The sequence below is a fragment of the Pristiophorus japonicus genome, chromosome 5, assembly GCF_044704955.1.
Source record: "Pristiophorus japonicus isolate sPriJap1 chromosome 5, sPriJap1.hap1, whole genome shotgun sequence".
Lineage (NCBI taxonomy): Eukaryota > Metazoa > Chordata > Chondrichthyes > Pristiophoridae > Pristiophorus > Pristiophorus japonicus.
The window spans coordinates 292,803,795-292,823,450 of record NC_091981.1 but is presented as its reverse complement, the minus strand read 5'-3'; the positions used below and the strand labels follow the sequence as shown (position 1 = coordinate 292,823,450).

Here is a 19,656-nt window from a genome sequence, read left to right as displayed (position 1 = left end):
CCCAAGGCAAAGAACAAAAATGGCCACTGTACAGCAAAATTCTAAAAGGACAAAGGGTGTTAAAAAAACAAGCCTGAAGGCTTTGTGTCTTAATGCAAGGATTATCCGCAATAAGGTGGATGAATTAACTGTGCAAATAGATGTTAACATATATGATGTGATTGGGATTACGGAGATGTGGCTCCAGGATGATCAGGGCTGGGAACGCAACATCCAGGGGTATTCAACATTCAGGAAGGATAGAATAAAAGGAAAAGGAGGTGGGGTAGCATTGCTGGTTAAAGAGGAGATTAATGCAATAGTTAGGAAGGACATTAGCTTGGATGATGTGGAATCTATATGGGTAGAGCTGCAGAACACCAAAGGGCAAAAAACATTAGTGTGAGTTGTGCACAGACCTCCAAACAGTAGTAGTGATGTTGGGGAGGGTATCAAACAGGAAATTAGGGGTGCATGTAATAAAGGTGCAGCAGTTATAATGGGTGACTTTAATATGCACATAGATTGGGCGAGCCAAACTGGAAGCAATACGGTGGAGGAGGATTTCCTGGAGTGCATAAGGGATGGTTTTCTAGACCAATATGTCGAGGAACCAACTAGGGGGGTGGCCATCTTAGACTGGGTGTTGGGTAATGAGAGAGGATTAATTAGCAATCTCATTGTGCAAGGTCCCTTCGGGAAGAGTGACCATAATATGGTGTAATTCTGCATTAGGATGGAGAATGAAACAGTTAATTCAGAGACCATGGTCCAGAACTTAAAGAAGGGTAACTTTGAAGGTATGAGGCTTGAATTGGCTAAGATAGATTGGCGAATGATACTGAAGGGGTTGACTGTGGATGGGCAATGGCAGACATTTAGAGACCGCATGGATGAACTACAACAATTGTACATTCCTGTCTGGCGTAAAAATAAAAAAGGGAAGGTGGCTCAACCGTGGCTATCAAGGGAAATCAGGGATAGTATTAAAGCCAAGGAAGTGGCATACAAATTGGCCAGAAATAGCAGTGAACCCGGGGACTGGGAGAAATTTAGAACTCAGCAGAGGAGGACAAAGGGTTTGATTAGGGCAGGGAAAATGGAGTACGAGAAGAAGCTTGCAGGGAACATTAAGGCGGATTGCAAAAGTTTCTATAGGTATGTAAAGAGAAAAAGGTTAGTAAAGACAAATGTAGGTCCCCTGCAGTCAGAATCAGGGGAAGTCATAACTGGGAACAAAGAAATGGCAGACCAATTGAACAAGTACTTTGGTTCGGTATTCACTAAGGAGGACACCAACATCCTTCCGGATATAAAAGGGGTCAGAGGGTCTAGTAAGGAGGAGGAACTGGGGGAAATCTTTATTAGTCGGGAAATTGTGTTGGGAAAATTGATGGGATTGAAGGCCGATAAATCCCCAGGGCCTGATGGACTGCATCCCAGAGTACTTAAGGAGGTGGACTTGCAAATAGTGGATGCATTGACAGTCATTTTCCAACATTCCATTGACTCTGGATCAGTTCCTATGGAGTGGAGGGTAGCCAATGTAACCCCACTTTTTAAAAAAGGAGGGAGAGAGAAAACAGGGAATTATAGACCGGTCAGCCTGATCTCAGTAGTGGGTAAAATGATGGAATCAATTATTAAGGATGTCATAGCAGTGCATTTGGAAAATGGTGACATGATAGGTCCAAGTCAGCATGGATTTGTGAAAGGGAAATCATGCTTGACAAATCTTCTGGAATTTTTTGAGGATGTTTCCAGTAAAGTGGACAAGGGAGAACCAGTTGATGTGGTATATTTGGACTTTCAGAAGGCTTTCGACAAGGTCCCACACAAGAGATTGATGTGCAAAGTTAAAGCACATGGGATTGGGGGTAGTGTGCTGACGTGGATTGAGAACTGGTTGTCAGACAGGAAGCAAAGAGTAGGAGTAAATGGGTACTTTTCAGAATGGCAGGCAGTGACTCGTGGGGTACCGCAAGGTTCTGTTGCCCCAGCTGTTTACATTGTATATTAATGATTTAGACGAGGGGATTAAATGTAGTATCTCCAAATTTGCGGATGACACTAAGTTGGGTGGCAGTGTGAGCTGCGAGGAGGATGCTATGAGGTAAAAACAGAGAGACAGACTATTATCTGAATGGTGACAGATTAGGAAAAGGGGAGGTGCAACGAGACCTGGGTGTCATGGTATATCAGTCATTGAAGGTTGGCATGCAGGTACAGCAGGCGGTTAAGAAAGCAAATGGCATGTTGGCCTTCATAGCGAGGGGATTTGAGTACAGGGGCAGGGAGGTGTTGCTACAGTTGTACAGGGCCTTGGTGAGGCCACACCTGGAGTATTATGTACAGTTTTGGTCTCCTAACTTGAGGAAGGACATTCTTGCTATTGAGGGAGTGCAGCGAAGATTCACCAGACTGATTCCCGGGATGGTGGGACTGACCTATCAAGAAAGACTGGATCAACTGGGCTTGTATTCACTGGAGTTCAGAAGAATGAGAGGGGACCTCAGAGAAACGTTTAAAATTCTGACGGGTTTAGACAGGTTAGATGCAGGAAGAATGTTCCCAATGTTGGGGAAGTCCAGAACCAGGGGTCACAGTCTAAGGATAAGGGGTAAGCCATTTAGGACCGAAATGAGGAGAAACTTCTTCACCCAGAGAGTGGTGAACCTGTGGAATTCTCTACCACAGAAAGTAGTTGAGGCCAATTCACTAAATATATTCAAAAGGGAGTTAGATGAAGTCCTTACTACTCGGGGGATCAAGGGGTATGGCGAGAAAGCAGGAAGGGGGTACTGAAGTTGCATGTTCAGCCATGAACTCATTGAATGGCGGTGCAGGCTAGAAGGGCTGAATGGCCTACTCCTGCACCTATTTTCTATGTTTCTATGTTTCTATGTTTCTATTCTATAACACAAATTTGGAGGAGCAGGTCAATATTTATTCCGCAACGGATATTACCAAAACAGATTATCTGCTCATTATCACACTGCTATTTTTGGTACCTTGCTGTGCACAAATTGGTTGCCGCATTTCCTACATTACAACTCTATGACATTTCAAAAGAACTTCATTGGCTGTAAAGTGTTTGGAGCATTCTGAGGTGGTAAAAGGTACTATATAAATGCAAGTCTTTCTTTTTTTCCATTGTTGTGGGATCGGCTGCACATTTCCCTACATTACAGCAGCGACTATACTGCAAAAGTATTTCACTGGTCTGACGTGGTTTGGGATATTACGAAGGGCGCTTTATAAATGCACGTTCTTCTTCTATCCAGATCCCCATGTATTTGTTTTGTCTGTTTTCCCACTGTTTAACTCTACCCCAGCCCCATTTTATGTCATCTGCAAATTTAGACAATTTGTATCTGACTTCATCTCCAAATAACTTGCATACACTCTAAACATCAATGGCCCCAGCACCGATTCCTAAATCACCCTGCTGGTTTAGCCATTTTCCAATCCACCTCAGAGGTTTCTCTCCTAATCTATGTCTTTTTACATTCTGGAGTTGCTTCTGCTGGTGCTTCAGGTACAGTCGACTGCTGAATAAGACAGGTTCCTTTTGGTGTTTGGTGTTTTGCTCTCGGTTTTTCCAATTCTGATGATGAAATAACAAGTTAAAATGTTTTACAGCAAACAAGTACAGAACACTGCCATCAAAGCACAAGTAATGTTGAATCAGTAATTCATTGATGCAGACTCCATGCAAGAAATATAAATTTATATTTGTTAGAGGGCATACTTTTGTTAAGGGATAGATATTATGTTTGTTGGAAGCCGGTCTGACTATAGAACCATCAAACCTAAGGACATTTTGGGAGTCCAAGGCTGAAAATTCTGTACCAGTATATTAAGCAATGGTCCTCTTCTGAGCTTTTATGTCTGGATTTTCCTCCATTATACTGCCTGACATTGAGTAATGAAGAAGCAGAAGAAGAAAGAAAAAGAACAGGGAGGCCTACATCTGATCCAGCCCCTGAAACTGCTACCAGGGATTTTCCGCCATCTGTCCCAGCAGGGAACGTGGCAGCCCGAGTGGCTTTCCTGAAATCACCCTCACTCTTAAATGGCAATGGAATTGGGGCCAGGGAAGCCATCCAATTTCCTTTGTTGCATCCCGAGGTACCCGGAGAAGAGGTACATCCTGTTGTAGTGGCAGTAGGGCTGTTCAAGGGGAGGGTACAACAGGCTATTTCCCATCTACTTTGATTCATGGGCAGCTATTTGTTAAGAGTTTAGAAGAACATTTCTGGTCTTACTATCTCCCGTAAAGTTAACTCCTCTTTCTCTTCGGGCTCCAGTGGAATACCACTCCATTTAATTTCCTGTCAATGGTGGGCTCCATCTGGAGGATGACAATGCCACCGAACCGAGAGCCCTTTGCAGGAAGTTGGGTCAGTTTGGCAGGCAGCAGTACTGCCTCAACCAACCCCTAGTGGCAAGTCAGTCCCATAGGGAAGTAAAGACTTTAAAAACCAGTGGCAATCTTTCCATGTCAGATTCTGCTGACTACAAAAGATTTGTTATTTCAACAATTCTCAACACAGGAACCTTGCTACAAAACTCCCAGCCTCACATATAGAAAAGAAAATAGAATTCTAAACCTGAACAGTTAAAAAAGCCGAATAGGATCGAAAAGAATGACAGTTAGGTTTGTGAAAGCGGAGTTAAAGTTAATTGCTGCTTGCTGTTTAAGACAACAGGCAGAATAAGAAAAAGTGAGTCAATTCTTCTGAGGGATGGGGTATCCTATTCTGTATGTGGAAGTTCCGTGAATAAAGAATATTCTAGAAATGCAGCGAGTTGTTACATAGTAATTCAGCTCATAAACAGGCCATTCGGCCAAACCAGTCCATGCTGGCATTCAGGCATCACTCGAGCCTCCTCCCATCCTAACTCATATAACTCTATCAACATAACCCTCGATTCCCTTCTCCCTTATCTGCTTATCTAGTCTCCCATTAAATGCACCGATACTAGTCGCCTCAATCTCTCCCTGTGGTTCAAGTTCCACATTCTCCCTACTCTCTGGGTAAAGTAGTTTCTTCTGAATTCCCTATTTGATTTCTTGGTGACTATCTTATATTGATGGCCTCTAGGTTTACTCTTCCCCACAAGTGGAAACACTCTCTCTGTGTCTATTCCAGTAATACCTTTCATGATTTCAAAGATCTCTAATAGGTCACCCCTCAACTTTCTCTTTTCAAGAGAAAAGAGACCCAGGCTGTTCATCCTTTCCTGATAGGTATAGCCTCGTACTTCTGTATCATTTATATAATATAGCGACCAGAAAGTTTGATACAAGTTTAGAATAACGTCTCTATTTTTCAATTCTATCCTTCTGAAAATAAATCCTAGTGCTTGGTTTGCTTTTTTTATTGGCCTTATTAACCTGTCACTACTTTTAGTCATTTGTGTATTTGCTCCCAGATCCCTTTGTCCCTCTTCCCTATTTAGATTATTTTCCAAATAATATGAGACATCCTTATTTTTCTTACCAAAATATAATACTCAGACTTATCTGTGTTGAAATCATTTGCCAATTATATGCCCATTCTGTAAGTTTATTAACGTCTTCTTGTAATTTGTTGCGATCCTCCTCAGTATTGTCTATCCCCTCAATTTGGAGTCGCCTGGAAATTTAGAAATTGTGTATCCTTGTGGGATACCACTTTACACCTTCTGCCACTCTGAATAGTTACCATTTTCCCTTACTCTTTGCTTTCAGTCGTGAAGCCAGCGAGCTATCCATTCTCTGACTTGTCCACTGACTCCGCATGCTCTGGCCTTACTCATTAGTCTATTATGTGGTACCTTATCGAAGGACATTTGGAAATCTAGATAAATTACATCTACTGCATTGCCCTTGTCTATTCTGTGTTATTGCTTCAAAGACTTCAATGAAGTTGCCCTGATAAGACTTTATCTTTTAAAATCTATGCTGACTACTTTTTTACTATATTTTTAGTCCCTAGATATTTTTCTATTACATCTTTGATTAAGGATTCCATTACTTTTCCTACCACTGACATTATCTGGCACTGCACCATTTTATAATGAATTATTATAAATATATAGTAGTGCCCCTTCTCTAGACTCTTTTAAAATGTGCAGATGCAATCCATCCAGACTGGAGGTTTTATCCTTGTAGTTTGATTAGTTTACACTTATCCTCTTGTTTTAAATGTGGTTATATTAGGGGTGAAATTCGCCTGGTATGTGTCTCCTGTTAGTGCCTGCAGGTGGGGCATTAATGGGGCGCTAAGGGGTTCACGATTGGGTGGGGCCAAATCACTGACGCCCACGAACGTCGCTGGTAGTTTTGGGCTGGCGCTAACACTTACCGCCTCACTCTCTTACGCCTCATAGACCGCGACATCATCCGGTGTGCAGTGCCCCGTTACCGCCCCGAATGTAATACTTACTCCCACTCTCCCCCTGCATAATCACCGGGTGTCAACAACGGCAGCTGCAGGAAATGTTGCCACCTCAGCTGGCCGATTCAGGAATGATATATAAAGGTCAGCGAGGGCAAAATGTATTTATAATGCCCATTCTGGTGCCTCCTGATTTATTTTGCGGTGTAACTATTTGTACTGCACTTTCTTTGACAGAAAGGCATCTGTCCAGCTCCACCATCGCCCCCCACCCCCTGCCTGTACTGAACTATTTTGACTTGACAGGCGACGAGCCCCTCCCCTGTCAAGCTCCGCCCCCTCCCGGCAGAATCATTCCATGAACGTGGTGCCGAGAAGCAGGACCTCTCCCGGCCGGCGTGGGCCCGATAGCAATGGTCCTGGGCCCAATGGTGGCGGGGGAGGGGGGGCCCGATGGCAGCCGTCCTGGTCCCGATGATGGTGGGGGGGAGGGGGCCGATAGTGGCAGTGCTGGGCCTGACAGCAGCGGGGGGGGAGGGAGGGGGAATACTGATGGCGGTGGGGGTGTGTGTGAGGGGGCCGATGGCAGCGGTCCTGGTCCCGATGGTGGTGGGGGGGGAGGGGGCCGATAGTGGCAGTGCTGGGCCCGACAGCAGCGGGGGGGGGCGGGGAGAGGGAATACTGATGGCGGTGGGGGGTGTGTGGAGGAGCCGATGGCAGTGGTCCTGGTCCTGATGGTGGCGGGGGGGGGGGGGCGATAGTGGCAGTGCTGGGCCCGACGACAGCGGGGAGGGGAACCCTGATGGCGACGGGGGTGGGGGAAACGATACCAGCGGTCCTGGGCCCGATGGCGGCAGGGGAGAGGGGGGGCCCGATGGCAGCAGTCCTGGCCCCGATCATGAGAGAGGCTGGGGGAAAGAGGGGAAGAGAGAGAGGTTGGGGAATGAGAGAGAGGCTGGGGGGAGAGAGAGAGAGAGAGAGAGAGAGACGGGTGGAGGGGTGTCGGAGGGGAGAGGAGAACTCAGGGATGGATCACGTTCTTCAGACCCCCTACAAGGGACATCGTTGGAGTGGATGATATCCAGAAGGCACGACACTGTCACTATTCACTTCATACCCAATAAACCTGTTACCAATCCCCCATCTATGGTGGGTGGTGGGGGTAAGGCACTTGACCTGGGGTCAGGCACTTTTGCTGGGGTAGGAATGTACTTGGACTAAGGTAAGGCATTTTGGCTGGGGGAGGAATTTACCTAGACTGGGGTACAGGACTTTGGCTGGCCCTTGCTGTCTTCTGGGGAGCTCTGTCCTCTGTCGCTTCAGGAAATCAAAGTGGATCGAGTTACAATTTGCAAAGTCAGTGAGACCTTGGGATGGGCGGTTCCAGTGACACATTCCTGGGAATCTTCAGTGTGTGGCTTATCCTCAAAGGGGACCAATCAGAAACAAAGGGTGGAACATGTTGCCCATTTTGGCAGTACAAATAAGCACGTCCTTTCTTTTGCCCCCTCGATTGGGCAGCCCTGCACTCTCGTAGGGTGCTTGGGGCTGCTATACACATAGTGCAGGTTCCGTGACAGAGGCAGCACGAAGATTCATTCAACACATCATTGGCCCTTGCCTTTAAGGGAGTGAAGGAGCTTGTAAAGACGACAGCACTGCACTGAACATTGCTCAGCGCTCTGCTGATACTGCCCCCTCACTCACGTTAGCGCTCTAAGGGAAATGATAGGGCTTGAGTTAACGTTCCACTTCCCTCTTGGAACGTTAAAATGAAAGTTCCCAGCAGCAGCAAATATTTTTTGCCCTGTGACACTTTTGCACTCCCTGAAAAGTTATCGCCCCATACGGAACACTGCGCAATTTCTAGCCCATAATTTCTAATCTAATTTTCCGAAGTCATGCCCTGGTAAATACTGAAGCAAAGTAATTATTTAATATTTCTGCCATTTCACTTTGCTGCCTATGATTTTATCCTGACCATACCTTAGTGGTCCTATTCCATCCCCACTTTCCTTTTCTTAAATTTATGACCCTGTAGAATAGTTTACTATTTAATTTTATGTTCCTTGATCATTTGCTTTCATAATTCCGCTTTGCCTTCCGAATCGTTTTTTTTTACTTTTCTCCAAATCTCTTTGTATTCTGCCTTATCATACTCTCCCCTACTGTCCAAGTACTTAGTGTATACCTCTTTCCTTAACCTCAATTTTTCCCTTACGTCTTTATTCCTCCATGGTGCCTTATTAATGTTTAGTTTGTTCTTGTTTTTTAGTGGAATATATTTTTTCTGCACTCTGTTGAACACCGTTTTAAATGTTTCCCATTGCTGTCCCATCGTTGTTTGCCAATATTGTTATCCATTTTACATTCTAAAATCTATTACCCTGGTCTTTGTTATGCTTATGTCCTTTTCAATTATTATCTTAAAGCATATAATGCGTCATTATTGCTTAGATGTTCCCCTACTTTTACTTCTCTTATCTGTTCTGGTTCATTCCCCATTACAAGATTCAGTTGGGCTTGTTACATACTGTGTTAAAAAGAAGTCCTGTACATATTGTAGGAACTCAATTCCTTTATCTCTTTTACCTACCAATTAATTTTGGAGAAGTTGAAATCTCCCATGATTATCATTCTATGTTTTTTTTTATCATCTCCCTAATTTGTGTGCTTGTTGTGATCTGGAATATGCTGCCTGAAAGGGTGGAGGAAGTCCATTCAATACTAACTTTCAAAGGGGAATTGCATAAATACTTGAAGGGAATATACAGGGCTATGGGGAAAGAGCAGGGGAATGGGACTAATTGGATAGCTCTACGAAACAGCTGGTACAGGCACAGGGCACAATAGGGCTATTGGCCTTCTGTGCTGTATCATTCTATCATTTAATGAAATGACTATTGCTGATATCAGTTGATAAAGATTCCTCCCTTCACTGTTTTTCTTGACAGTGAAAATTTAAAAAAATTATCTTTCAAAAATACTGTTGTTATCTCTTCTCATCTCCCTGTGTTCATAACAGAGGGAAAGTATACTGCCAGACACTCCTGCTGAGCAACAGGGGACAGGAACCTTCCAACCGACTATTCTCGAAACACGCTAATAAATTCCTTATTGTTTGCATTCTTTGGGAAAACAATTTCAAAACCTAATTCATTCGTATTTTAACTGCTGTTTGCTTCAGTGCATTTTTTTTAAATTCTCTTAAATATACTTTGCTTTTAAACTTAACTATATCTCAAATCTTTTCTGTGGTCTAACGAAATACCAAAACATGAAAGTTATCTTCTGCAAACCACTAGATTTCCTAAAACAAATTGAAATCATCATCCCTCATGCTGCAACCTACCTTCTTTAAGCAGTTGTTCTTCTTTCATCAAATTCTCTGTTGACAGAGAATAGAGGTAGAGTTCAAAATTAGCACCTCAAAAATATTGAGGAATGACTGTTCAATTTATAGTTATGTTGCACTGCATGCCTTTACTTACTACCCAAGTTGAATGATGCAAATTTCAATCACCTTAAAACACCCAATGAGAAGTTAGTTGAACTTATCCGAATTGACCACTTTGATGAGATAGTCACATATGCTAACGAAAATAACAAAATTCACTAATGATTAATGTGCAAAGTTAAAACACATGGGATTGGGGGTAGTGTGCTGACGTGGATTGAGAACTGGTTGTCAGACAGGAAGCAAAGAGTAGGAGTAAACGGGTACTTTTCAGAATGGCAGGCAGTGACTAGTGGGGTGCCGCAAGGTTCTGTGCTGGGGCCCCAGCTGTTTACATTGTACATTAATGATTTAGACGAGGGGATTAAATGCAGTATCTCCAAATTTGCGGATGACACTAAGTTGGGTGGCAGTGTGAGCTGCGAGGAGGATGCTATTAGGCTGCAGAGTGACTTGGATAGGTTAGGTGAGTGGGCAAGTGCATGGCAGATGGAGTATAATGTGGATAAATGTGAGGTTATCCACTTTGGTGGTAAAAACAGAGAGACAGACTATTATCTGAATGGTGACAGATTAGGAAAAGGGAAGGTGCAACGAGACCTGGGTGTCATGGTACATCAGTCATTGAAGGTTAGCATGCAGGTACAGCAGGCGGTTAAGAAAGCAAATGGCATGTTGGCCTTCATAGCGAGGGGATTTGAATACAGGGGCAGGGAGGTGTTGCTACAGTTGTACAGGGCCTTGGTGAGGCCACACCTGGAGTATTGTGTACAGTTTTGGTCTCCTAACTTGAGGAAGGACATTCTTGCTATTGAGGGAGTGCAGCGAAGAGTCACCAGACTGATTCCCGGGATGGCGGGACTGACCTATCAAGAAAGACTGGATCAACTGGGCTTGTATTCACTGGAGTTCAGAAGAATGAGAGGGGACCTCGTAGAAACGTTTAAGATTCTGACGGGTTTAGACAGGTTAGATGCAGGAAGAATGTTCCCAATGTTGGGGAAGTCCAGAACCAGGGGTCACAGTCTGAGGATAAGGGGTAAGCCATTTAGGACCGAGATGAGGAGAAACTTCTTCACCCAGAGAGTGGTGAACCTGTGGAATTCTCTACCACAGAAAGTTGTTGAGGCCAATTCACTAAATATATTCAAAAGGGAGTTAGATGAAGTCCTTACTACTCGGGGGATCAAGGGTTATGGCGAGAAAGCAGGAATGGGGTACTGAAGTTTCATGTTCAGCCATGAACTCATTGAATGGCGGTGCAGGCTAGAAGGGCTGAATGGCCTGCTCCTGCACCTATTTTCTATGTTTCTATGGTAGAGCTGTAAAATAGAGCCCCGGAGGGTGACGCTAAGGTTAAGATGTTCTTTGAATTATATCACACAGGAAGTGGTAAGGGTGTCATCTGTGGAGAGCAGCTGCAAGAATTGGCGGAAACATCAACAGCATCAGCGTAAACATTTTGGGCTTTAAGTTTTGGACAGTGCTTTTCCTTGTTTTTTGTTACTGTGCAGTAACAAAAGAGCAGACAGTGGACTGGGATAAGTCCAGACATGTTCCACAGGAATACACGTCAGGTGGGCGGGGATGGGTCAATGGTTGAAATCGCAGGAAGATGTTTGATGGAGGACCCTTTGTCATGTAATGGGAACCCATCAGTGAGCGATCAGGTAAACTGGTCAGTGCTCAAGCTATCGAAATGATTGAGAGCCCCGGAGCGCGGGAACCTCAGGATAAAGGAAGCCATCTGGCCACCCAGACTCGGAGCCTTTAACCCCAGGAACAGCCCAGTAACAAAGGCACAGGCCGAAGATGTGATTCAGTGCTCTTTAGTTGGACTGCCTCAGGCAAAGGACTGGTTTTTGGCACGAGAATTGAAGCATTTTTCAGGTATAAGAGAATGGCAGTTGCAGCCATATCTCTCGCTCTCTCCTCTTCTACGCTTGCTTCGTTCAACGCACTCACGGACCGAGCACTCCATCTGGGACGGAGAGAAGAAACCACCATCTACAAGCAGTAGCGTTAAATCTCGCTGACCTTCTGCCGTAAAGTGTCGGCGTCCTTAGCAACATCATGGCAACGCTCGATTCCCGCGATTCAGGAGGTCAAGGGTCATCATTACATGTGCAGAAGAGAAGACAGAGAGAGAGGGAGCTCAGAGGACCTGAAGGTGTGTGTGGCTGTGGTGTGTGTTTGTTTGGTTGTTTGTGGGAGGCACGAGGGAGATTCACCAGCAGCAAAAAGCCTACTAAACACCAAGATCATAATTGGCACCGAGTTTTTGTCCAACAAATAATATATAGCACGGAAGGGATGGTGGAGGCCCTGGAGCTAGTAGCCAGGAACACTGGTGGCAGAGGGCTCCCAGTGGTCCCAGAGCGTGGCACTGCACCCCAAGAGCCAGGAGCAACATCTTGCTTCTGGCTCGGAGCACGTTCCCACCTCAGGAACGTCCACTCCCGTATCCGTCCAAGCAGTGGTTCGGCCGTCATTCCCGCCCCCCAATGAAGCATCGCCTGAGGAGCTCCTCGGTGGGGCGGCTTGGAGTCAGGAGGGGAAGGGGAAGGGGTAGAGGTGGGAAGGAGAAGCGGGGGAAGGGTTAGTTTTTACAGAAATACTGATGATTTCAGACAACTGTTCGGCTTAAATGTTTTTTATTTAACAAAACCTTGTTGCGCATTGGTTCAGTTAGCTGCACCGTTACACGCTGGTGATTCCTTAACATCAAAGGGTATAATTACACATAACTTCAATTAGCTTAAACTTTAACTGTCACCAAGGTGATGCCCACCATTGATGTATGACCAGCAGTGTGCCAGCCTTGTAAATAATGTTCTTTCAGGAGAAGCGCTCATTGATGAGCTCCTGACGTAAGGCTCTTGCAGCTATCATACCACCACGGGCCCTTTCGTGCGGTCTACAGGGGGGCGGGGGCATGGCTTCATTATCAGCCTGATCGTCTGGGCCAATGTCAGCGTCCACCTCCTCGTCCTCCTCTTCCTCTCTCTAGTGAGGTGGACTGTCAGACTCATCAGACAATTCTTGTCCCCGCCAAGTTGTGCACCACGAATTGAGCTACCTGCTCAGAATGGTATTGGAGCTCACCTCCTGAGGGGTCCAGGCATCCAAATTGCTGCTTAAGCACTCCAATGGTTTTCTCCACGTGGCTCTGTGGCTCTCGTTGTATCGCCTCCCGGCTTAGGTATGGGTATCACACAGGGGGGTCATCAGCCAGGTGGCAAGGCGATATCCTTTGTCACCAAGTATTCAGCATTGACGTTGTGGCTGATTGTTAAACAATTCAGATACAGTGCTCTCATGCAGGATGTGAGCATCATGGATGCTGCCCGGAAATTTAGCATTCACTGCCATTATAATTTGCTGGTGGTCGTCAACGAGTTGGACATTCAGGGAGTGGAATCCCTTGTGGTTCCTGAAAACCTCTGCATCCTGAATCCTAGAGGGCTCTCAGTCTGTGCCTCCCTGGTCATAGGGAAGCTGATCAAGTCCCTCCTGCATGCGTACAGGGCTTCAGTGACCTGTCTAATGCAGTAATGTGTGCATGCTGAAACAGACCGCAAATGTCACCAGCTGAGGCCTGAAAAGAACCTGAGGAGTAGAACGACAGTGCCGCGGTGACTTTGACCTCGACGGACAGTGCAGTGCTGATGGTGCTGGCAGGCTGCAGATCTCCCCTTATGAGCTGGCATACCTCAGTGATAACCTCTTCGTGGAAGCGCAGTCTCCTAAGGCAGGTGGTGTTGGGTAAGTCGAGGTAAGACTGCTTCTCCCTGTACTTGCGGGGAATGTAATGTCTGGTCCTCCTCATCAGTCAGGCACGTCTTACATTGGACACATAATGCTGTGGATCATACCTTCGGCCATCTCGAGTCTGCAGCATGTAATTGGTCATCAAGAGAGGGTGAGAAAGGACAGACCCCATTGCAATAGCTCTGTTTTCTACCGATTGGTCACAAATAATGAATGTCCCGACAAAGACACCTATTAAATTCCAGTCACAGTATGGTCAAGATCTTTGTACAGATGTTCACATCAACTCCAACGACCTCCAGAGTATATCCAAACTCCCCCGAGGTTAAAGCACAGCAGCCTATTAAAGGATGCGACATATGATGTAGAACATGGCATCCATAATGCTGTGATTAGTTCCGGTTAGATCCATTTTTTTGGGGCAGTTTTTTGGGCGAGCGATATTGTGGACGATATGTGTGCGAGGTGGTGAAAGTGACACTGGACGATCTCATGGCCGCTAGTTTCGGCAAATATGATCTTTACGACAAAGAAAAGTGGACTGTCGGTATTATTGAATCTCAGCGTTAGTTTCACTCCAGCGGGGAGCATGTCAACTGTGAGGTGGAGCATGGCAGCGAGGAAGATTGAGAAGCGGGTTGGGGCGATGACGCAGCCCTGTTTGACCACGGTCCGGATGTGAATTGGGTCTGTGATGGATCCGTTGGTAAGGATCATGGCTTGCATGTCGTCATGGAGCAGGCGGAGGATGGTGACGTACTTTTGGGGGCATCCGAAACGGAGGAGGATGCTCCATAGACCCTCGCGGTTGACAGTGTCAAAGGCCTTTGTAAGGTCGAAGAAGGCCATGTATAAGTGCTGGCGCTGATCCCTGCATTTTTCCTGCAGCTATCGCGCTGCAAAAATCATGTCCGTTGTGCCCTGTAGGGAACAAAATCTGCACTGTGACTCCGGGAGGAGCTCCTCGGCCATGGGGAGAAGATAGTTGAGGAGGACTCTAGCGACGACTTTCCCAGTGTTTGATAGCAGGGAAATTCCTCTGTAGTTGCCGCAGTCGGACTTGTCCCCTTTTTTAAAGATGGTCACGATCACTGCATCTCTAAGATCTCCCGGCATGCTCTCTTCCCTCCAGATGAGAGAGATGAGGTTGTGTATTCGCGCCAGTAGTGTCTCTCCGCCATACTTCAGTGCCTCAGCAGGGATTCCATCTGCTCCCGTAGCCTTGTTATTTTTGAGCTATCTTATGGTTTTTTCTACCTCATGCAGTCTCACTGAGGTGGTGGTGGGCAGCATGCTGCGGAATGGAGTCGAGAACCCTCGGGTCAAAGGCAGAGTCTCGATTGAAGAGATCTTCGAAGTGCTCCTTCCAGTGGGCCCTGACTGCCTCGGTGTCCTTGATGAGCGCTTCCCCGTTCTTGGCCAGGAGTGGAGTGGGGCCTTGGGAGCTTGGTCCGTATGTGGCCTTGACGGCAGTGAAGAATCCTCGCACATCATGGCTGTCGGCCAGCTGCTGTATCTCCTGTGCTTTCTCCATCCACCACCTGTTCTTTAGGTCCCGGGTTTGTTGTTGAACCTTAGCCTTTAGCCGTCTGTAATGCTGCTTTGCTGCTCCCAAGTTGACAAATGTAAATACCGACTGGACACGGGGCTAGGAAAGTCAATATATTTACCTGCCTTCCATCTGTAGCTTTGCTGTACAGGTCACACACATTACCCAAAGGGTCTTGGGAGTTGTAAGGCATTTTCTTCAAGAGCTCGGGGCCTAAATTGCCCACCGCTGGAAACGGGGTGCACTTACCATTTCTAGTGCTAGAGTTTCGTTTTTTGCATGCTTAACGCCCACTTAACCTCCAATTTACCGCTGAAATAACATATAATGCCCATATATCGGCCATTTAGCCACAAAATGGAAACTGACGGGCATTTTTCGAAAACTTATCACCGACTGTTACTTTCCCCATGTGCTTAATGCCAGGAAAAAAATAATACCGCAACACCCACTTTTTGGGGGCAGAATCATCAGAGTGGGCGAAATCAACGCCATAATATCGCCCACCGTCACTTTCATCACCTCGCACACATATTGCCCACAATATCGCTCGCCAAAAAAACGCCCAGAAAAAGTGGAACTGTTCTGAACTAAAGCCAGCGGTGTGGCTGCCATTTTTAAAATCGCAGGTCGCTTCATTCAAAAGGCTGCTTCAACTTCGGGGGAGTTTGCATTGACTCTGGAGATCTTCTCAGGTGAAGTGACCATCTCAACAGACATATTTTCTGACTCTGGACTATTGGGGGTTTACTCTAGCTGTATTTTAATGAGGGAATTATTGCTTCTGATCAATCGCTATTATACTTTCATTGCAATGGGGCCAGCCATTTCCCAGTCTGCATCGATTAATATCAGATGCTGCGGAGTGCAGATGGCTCAATGTCTGATGCACATCATTGTGTCCCCAATTTAAGATGTGCAAGAATGAGGAGGAGGGCCAGACCATACACACCCCGCACGTACAGGGAAAAGAGATCTTATCTCGACATGCCCGACCACACCTGCCTTCGGAGACTGCGCTTCCACAAGGTGGTGATCAATGAAATATGTGAGCTCATCAGGCCACATATGCAGCCTGCCATCAGGACATCAGTGTCGGTCGAGGTCAAGGTCACCGCGGCACTGCCGTTCTATGTGCCCGGTTCCTTTCGGGCCTCCGCGGTCGAGATTTGCCCTCTGTCTCACCATGCAACCCATCGTTGCATTAGACAGGTCACAGAAAGCCTATACGCGAGAAGCATGGACTTTATCAGCTTCCCCATGACCACGGAGGCTCAGGCTGACAGGGCTGGAGCATTCTACCGCATTGCTAAGTTCCCCAGGGTGCAGGGAGCAATACAGTGCACTCACATCGCCATGCAGCCACCTTCTCAGGACCCAGAGCTTTTTCATAACAGAAAAAGATTTCACTCCCTGAAGTGCGAACCAGATCATAATGGCAGTGAATGCCAAATGTCCGGTCACCTTCGATGAGGCTCACATCCTGCGTGAGAGCGCTGACTCTGACATCTATAAGAGTCAGCCACAAAGACAATGCTGGATGCTTGGTGATAACCAATATGGCCTAGCCACCTGGCTGATGACCCCACTGAGTGACACCCAAACCGAGGCCGAGAAGCGATACAACCGGAGCCACAGAAACACCTGCAATGTGGTCCAGAAAACAATAACTGTGCTTAAGCACCACTTCAGATGTCTGGACCACTCAGGAGGGGAGCTACAATACAACCCTGAGCAAGTAGCTAAATTCGTGGTCATGTGCTCGATGCTGCACAACCTGGCTATCAGGAGGGGAAAAGAATTGCTGGAAAGGACTGATGCCCCACCTCAGGAGAGAGAGGAAGAGGATGACGAGGGGCTGGACGCTGACCTAGGGCCAGACAATCAGGCTGGCGATGGAACCATGCCCACAACCCCCTCCAGACCGCAGGTAAGGGCCCGTGGTGGCTACATAGCTGCAAGACTCTTACATGAGGAGCTGATATCTGAATGATTTGCCTGAAAGAACGTTGATGTGAGTGACAACGCTAACACACTGCTGTGTGTGTGCAGCTCAGACATCAATGGTGCCCATCTGTTTGGTGCCAGTTAAACTTTATGTTGATTGAAGTTGAGTTTTATTTAACTCTTTCATGTTAAGGAATCACCAGTGTGTAATGGTCCAACTATCTGAGACAATGCGCAACAAGGTTATGTTCAATAAAAAAAATTTTATATCAACATTGGTCTGAAATCATAAGTATCACAGGCAATAACACCCAATCCCCGCCCAAACCCCACTTTTTCCACCATTGATATCAATCAAATGTTCAACATGTCCAGCAACACAGAATACAAAGGCAAAGCAGGAGCGTGGTCCCCTCCCCCCATACATTGCAACAAATAGCATACACCCAGATGGTAATATAACACAGCCACATGCACCTCACTTTCCTTCCCTCCTCCCCTTCACCCCACCTCTACCTCTTCCCCTCCTCGCTCCAAGGTGCCTGGCCGAGGAACTCCTCAGGCAGTGCCTCATTGGGGCGGGATGAAGGCAGAGGTGGTGGTTGGACGGGTACGGGAGTGAGGGGTGCTGAGGGGGCAACATTCTCTGATGCAGAAGCAAGATCTCGGTCCTTGCTCTCAGCTGTCGTTCGCAGTGGTGGTGTGGAACCTAGGGGTGGAGTGCCGCGCTCGGGGACCACTGGGAGGCCTGTGCCAGCAGTGTTCCTGGCTATCGCATCCAGGGACTCCGCCATCCGCGGAATGTACTCAGTCATGTTGGGATATGCCCCCCAATGCTTCGATGGGCTGGTCACCAATGTCTACAGTCCTCCTGGACAACTGTACCATCTCTCCGCTCTCATGTGGCGCTTGTGGACCAGACCTGCCGCGGTGGATGGACGGTGAGGCAGAACGGAGGTCTCGGATTGGATGGAACCCTGCAGCCTGCGGCAGCAGTTACTTTAGATGGGTCATCCCTCGAACTGTTGGGAGGTGTTAGGCCATCAGCCAGCATCAATCCACCCCAAATATTAAGCTTGACCAAGGTGTTAGGCCACAGCCAACATTTGTCCACCTCAGGGAAGCTGTCCCCCTAACTGCCTGTTTTTCTCTCGGTCAGCGGTTTTTAGACTTTATTTCGATGGGCTGGTGTATACCTGGTGTCAATAATTTGTACTCATCCCATGGTGCACTTACAGGGGAGAGGGTGCCTCTGACAGCCCCTTCCAACTTCCTGAGGTCAGCCTTTTCCTTATCTCTGTTCTAAATGTCTTGTGTTTCTAAAGATATTTTGCTTATCCTACTGGCTCCGTGCTGCCTCCCTTATCAATATAGGTATGTCTGCTGGGGGGGCCTATCTTTTAGTGTTCTGATCTTGTAACGATCTGAGCCCTCTGTGTAGTTCTTATCTGATAGAAACCATAGAAAATAGTTGCAGGAGTAGGCCATTCGGCCCTTCAAGCCTGCACCACCACGATGTGGCTGGAATTATTATCCTTTTTGCAGAATTATTATCCCTTTTATAACTTGCAATTTCTTTGAATTTAAAGATGACCTATATTGCTGACTCCTTGTAAGACAGGGTGCCAATACTAACTGCAGTCGCGGCAAGAATCCCTCTGATCGAGCCGTTCAGGAGAGGGCCCACCTCTCCCTCTCTACTGCCCAATCGCATATTTTGCATTGACCTCAACTCATTTCCAAGGCCTTAATAAACATTTCAAATACAAATCTTCAGGCACTTCTGCCCCTTTATCAGTGCCTTCTCCTCGTCCTGGCACTGCAGCAAGTGTCCAACTGCAGCACACCAAATTATGCTGGTTGACAGTGGTGGGCTCCCTCAGTTAGTGGCGAGACTGCTGGAACCTACCTTGCATGTTTAATGACCTCCAGCCCAGAAATATGGATTACGATCATGGCGAGTGGTGTGCAGAGGTTGCATCCCAATCCATATCTGGTGGAAAAATTGCTTTGGAGGGAAATCTTTATTTAAGTCTTTATCTACTCAATTATGCAATGTTATAGAGTAGCGCTGCTCTATGCCACTGGGTCAACTTTTATACAGAACATATTTTAAAACAGGTCACATGTCTTTCAAACCACATGTACCAGCCACATGGACCAAATGGTCTTTCCTGGTAATCGTCAATCCTTTGCTCCTGTACTTTCTACTTCTAAAACTTACTCTTTTCTTCTTCTGAAACTTCACCGTGCTGTAACCGCTCTGTTGACAGAAAACAACAGTACTCAGACTTTTTCTTAATATACAAGGTTCGAACTAGGCTATCACAGTGAAAACAAATTCCTGTTCAGATTATCCTTCAGCTTACCAAGTTGTTCCTGAAGTTCTTTCAGAGCCACCTCTGTCAACAGAGAACAAAGATCTCAGCACAAACCTTGCATATTAAAGAACATTCTAAAAGCAAAAATCTGAATGAAACATTACTAAATGACATGAACTGTTGAAAGATGTTCCTCACTGAGGTTCAAGTAGGAGAATTGCTCCTTGAGCACCCTGGGCGGATATG

The 19,656-nt window shown here is 46.4% G+C and overlaps 1 protein-coding gene across 12 annotated transcripts in view; it reads right to left on the bottom strand.

The window, feature by feature from the left end:
- LOC139264758 (uncharacterized) overlaps positions 1–19,656 on the bottom strand; it is a 680,593-nt gene that overhangs the window by 307,530 nt on the left and 353,407 nt on the right. For 10 of the 12 annotated variants that reach the window (XM_070881817.1, XM_070881821.1, XM_070881825.1 and 7 more), the window contains 4 exons: positions 19,459–19,491; positions 19,314–19,352; positions 9,718–9,753; positions 3,488–3,586 (listed from right to left, as the gene is read on the bottom strand). The exons of 1 other annotated variant lie outside the window; for it this stretch is intronic. In XM_070881817.1, coding sequence (XP_070737918.1) covers positions 3,488–3,586; positions 9,718–9,753; positions 19,314–19,352; positions 19,459–19,491 — 207 coding nt within the window. The remainder of the gene's footprint in view (positions 1–3,487; positions 3,587–9,717; positions 9,754–19,313; positions 19,353–19,458; positions 19,492–19,656) is intronic. One more of the 12 variants, XM_070881822.1, reaches the window with a different exon arrangement.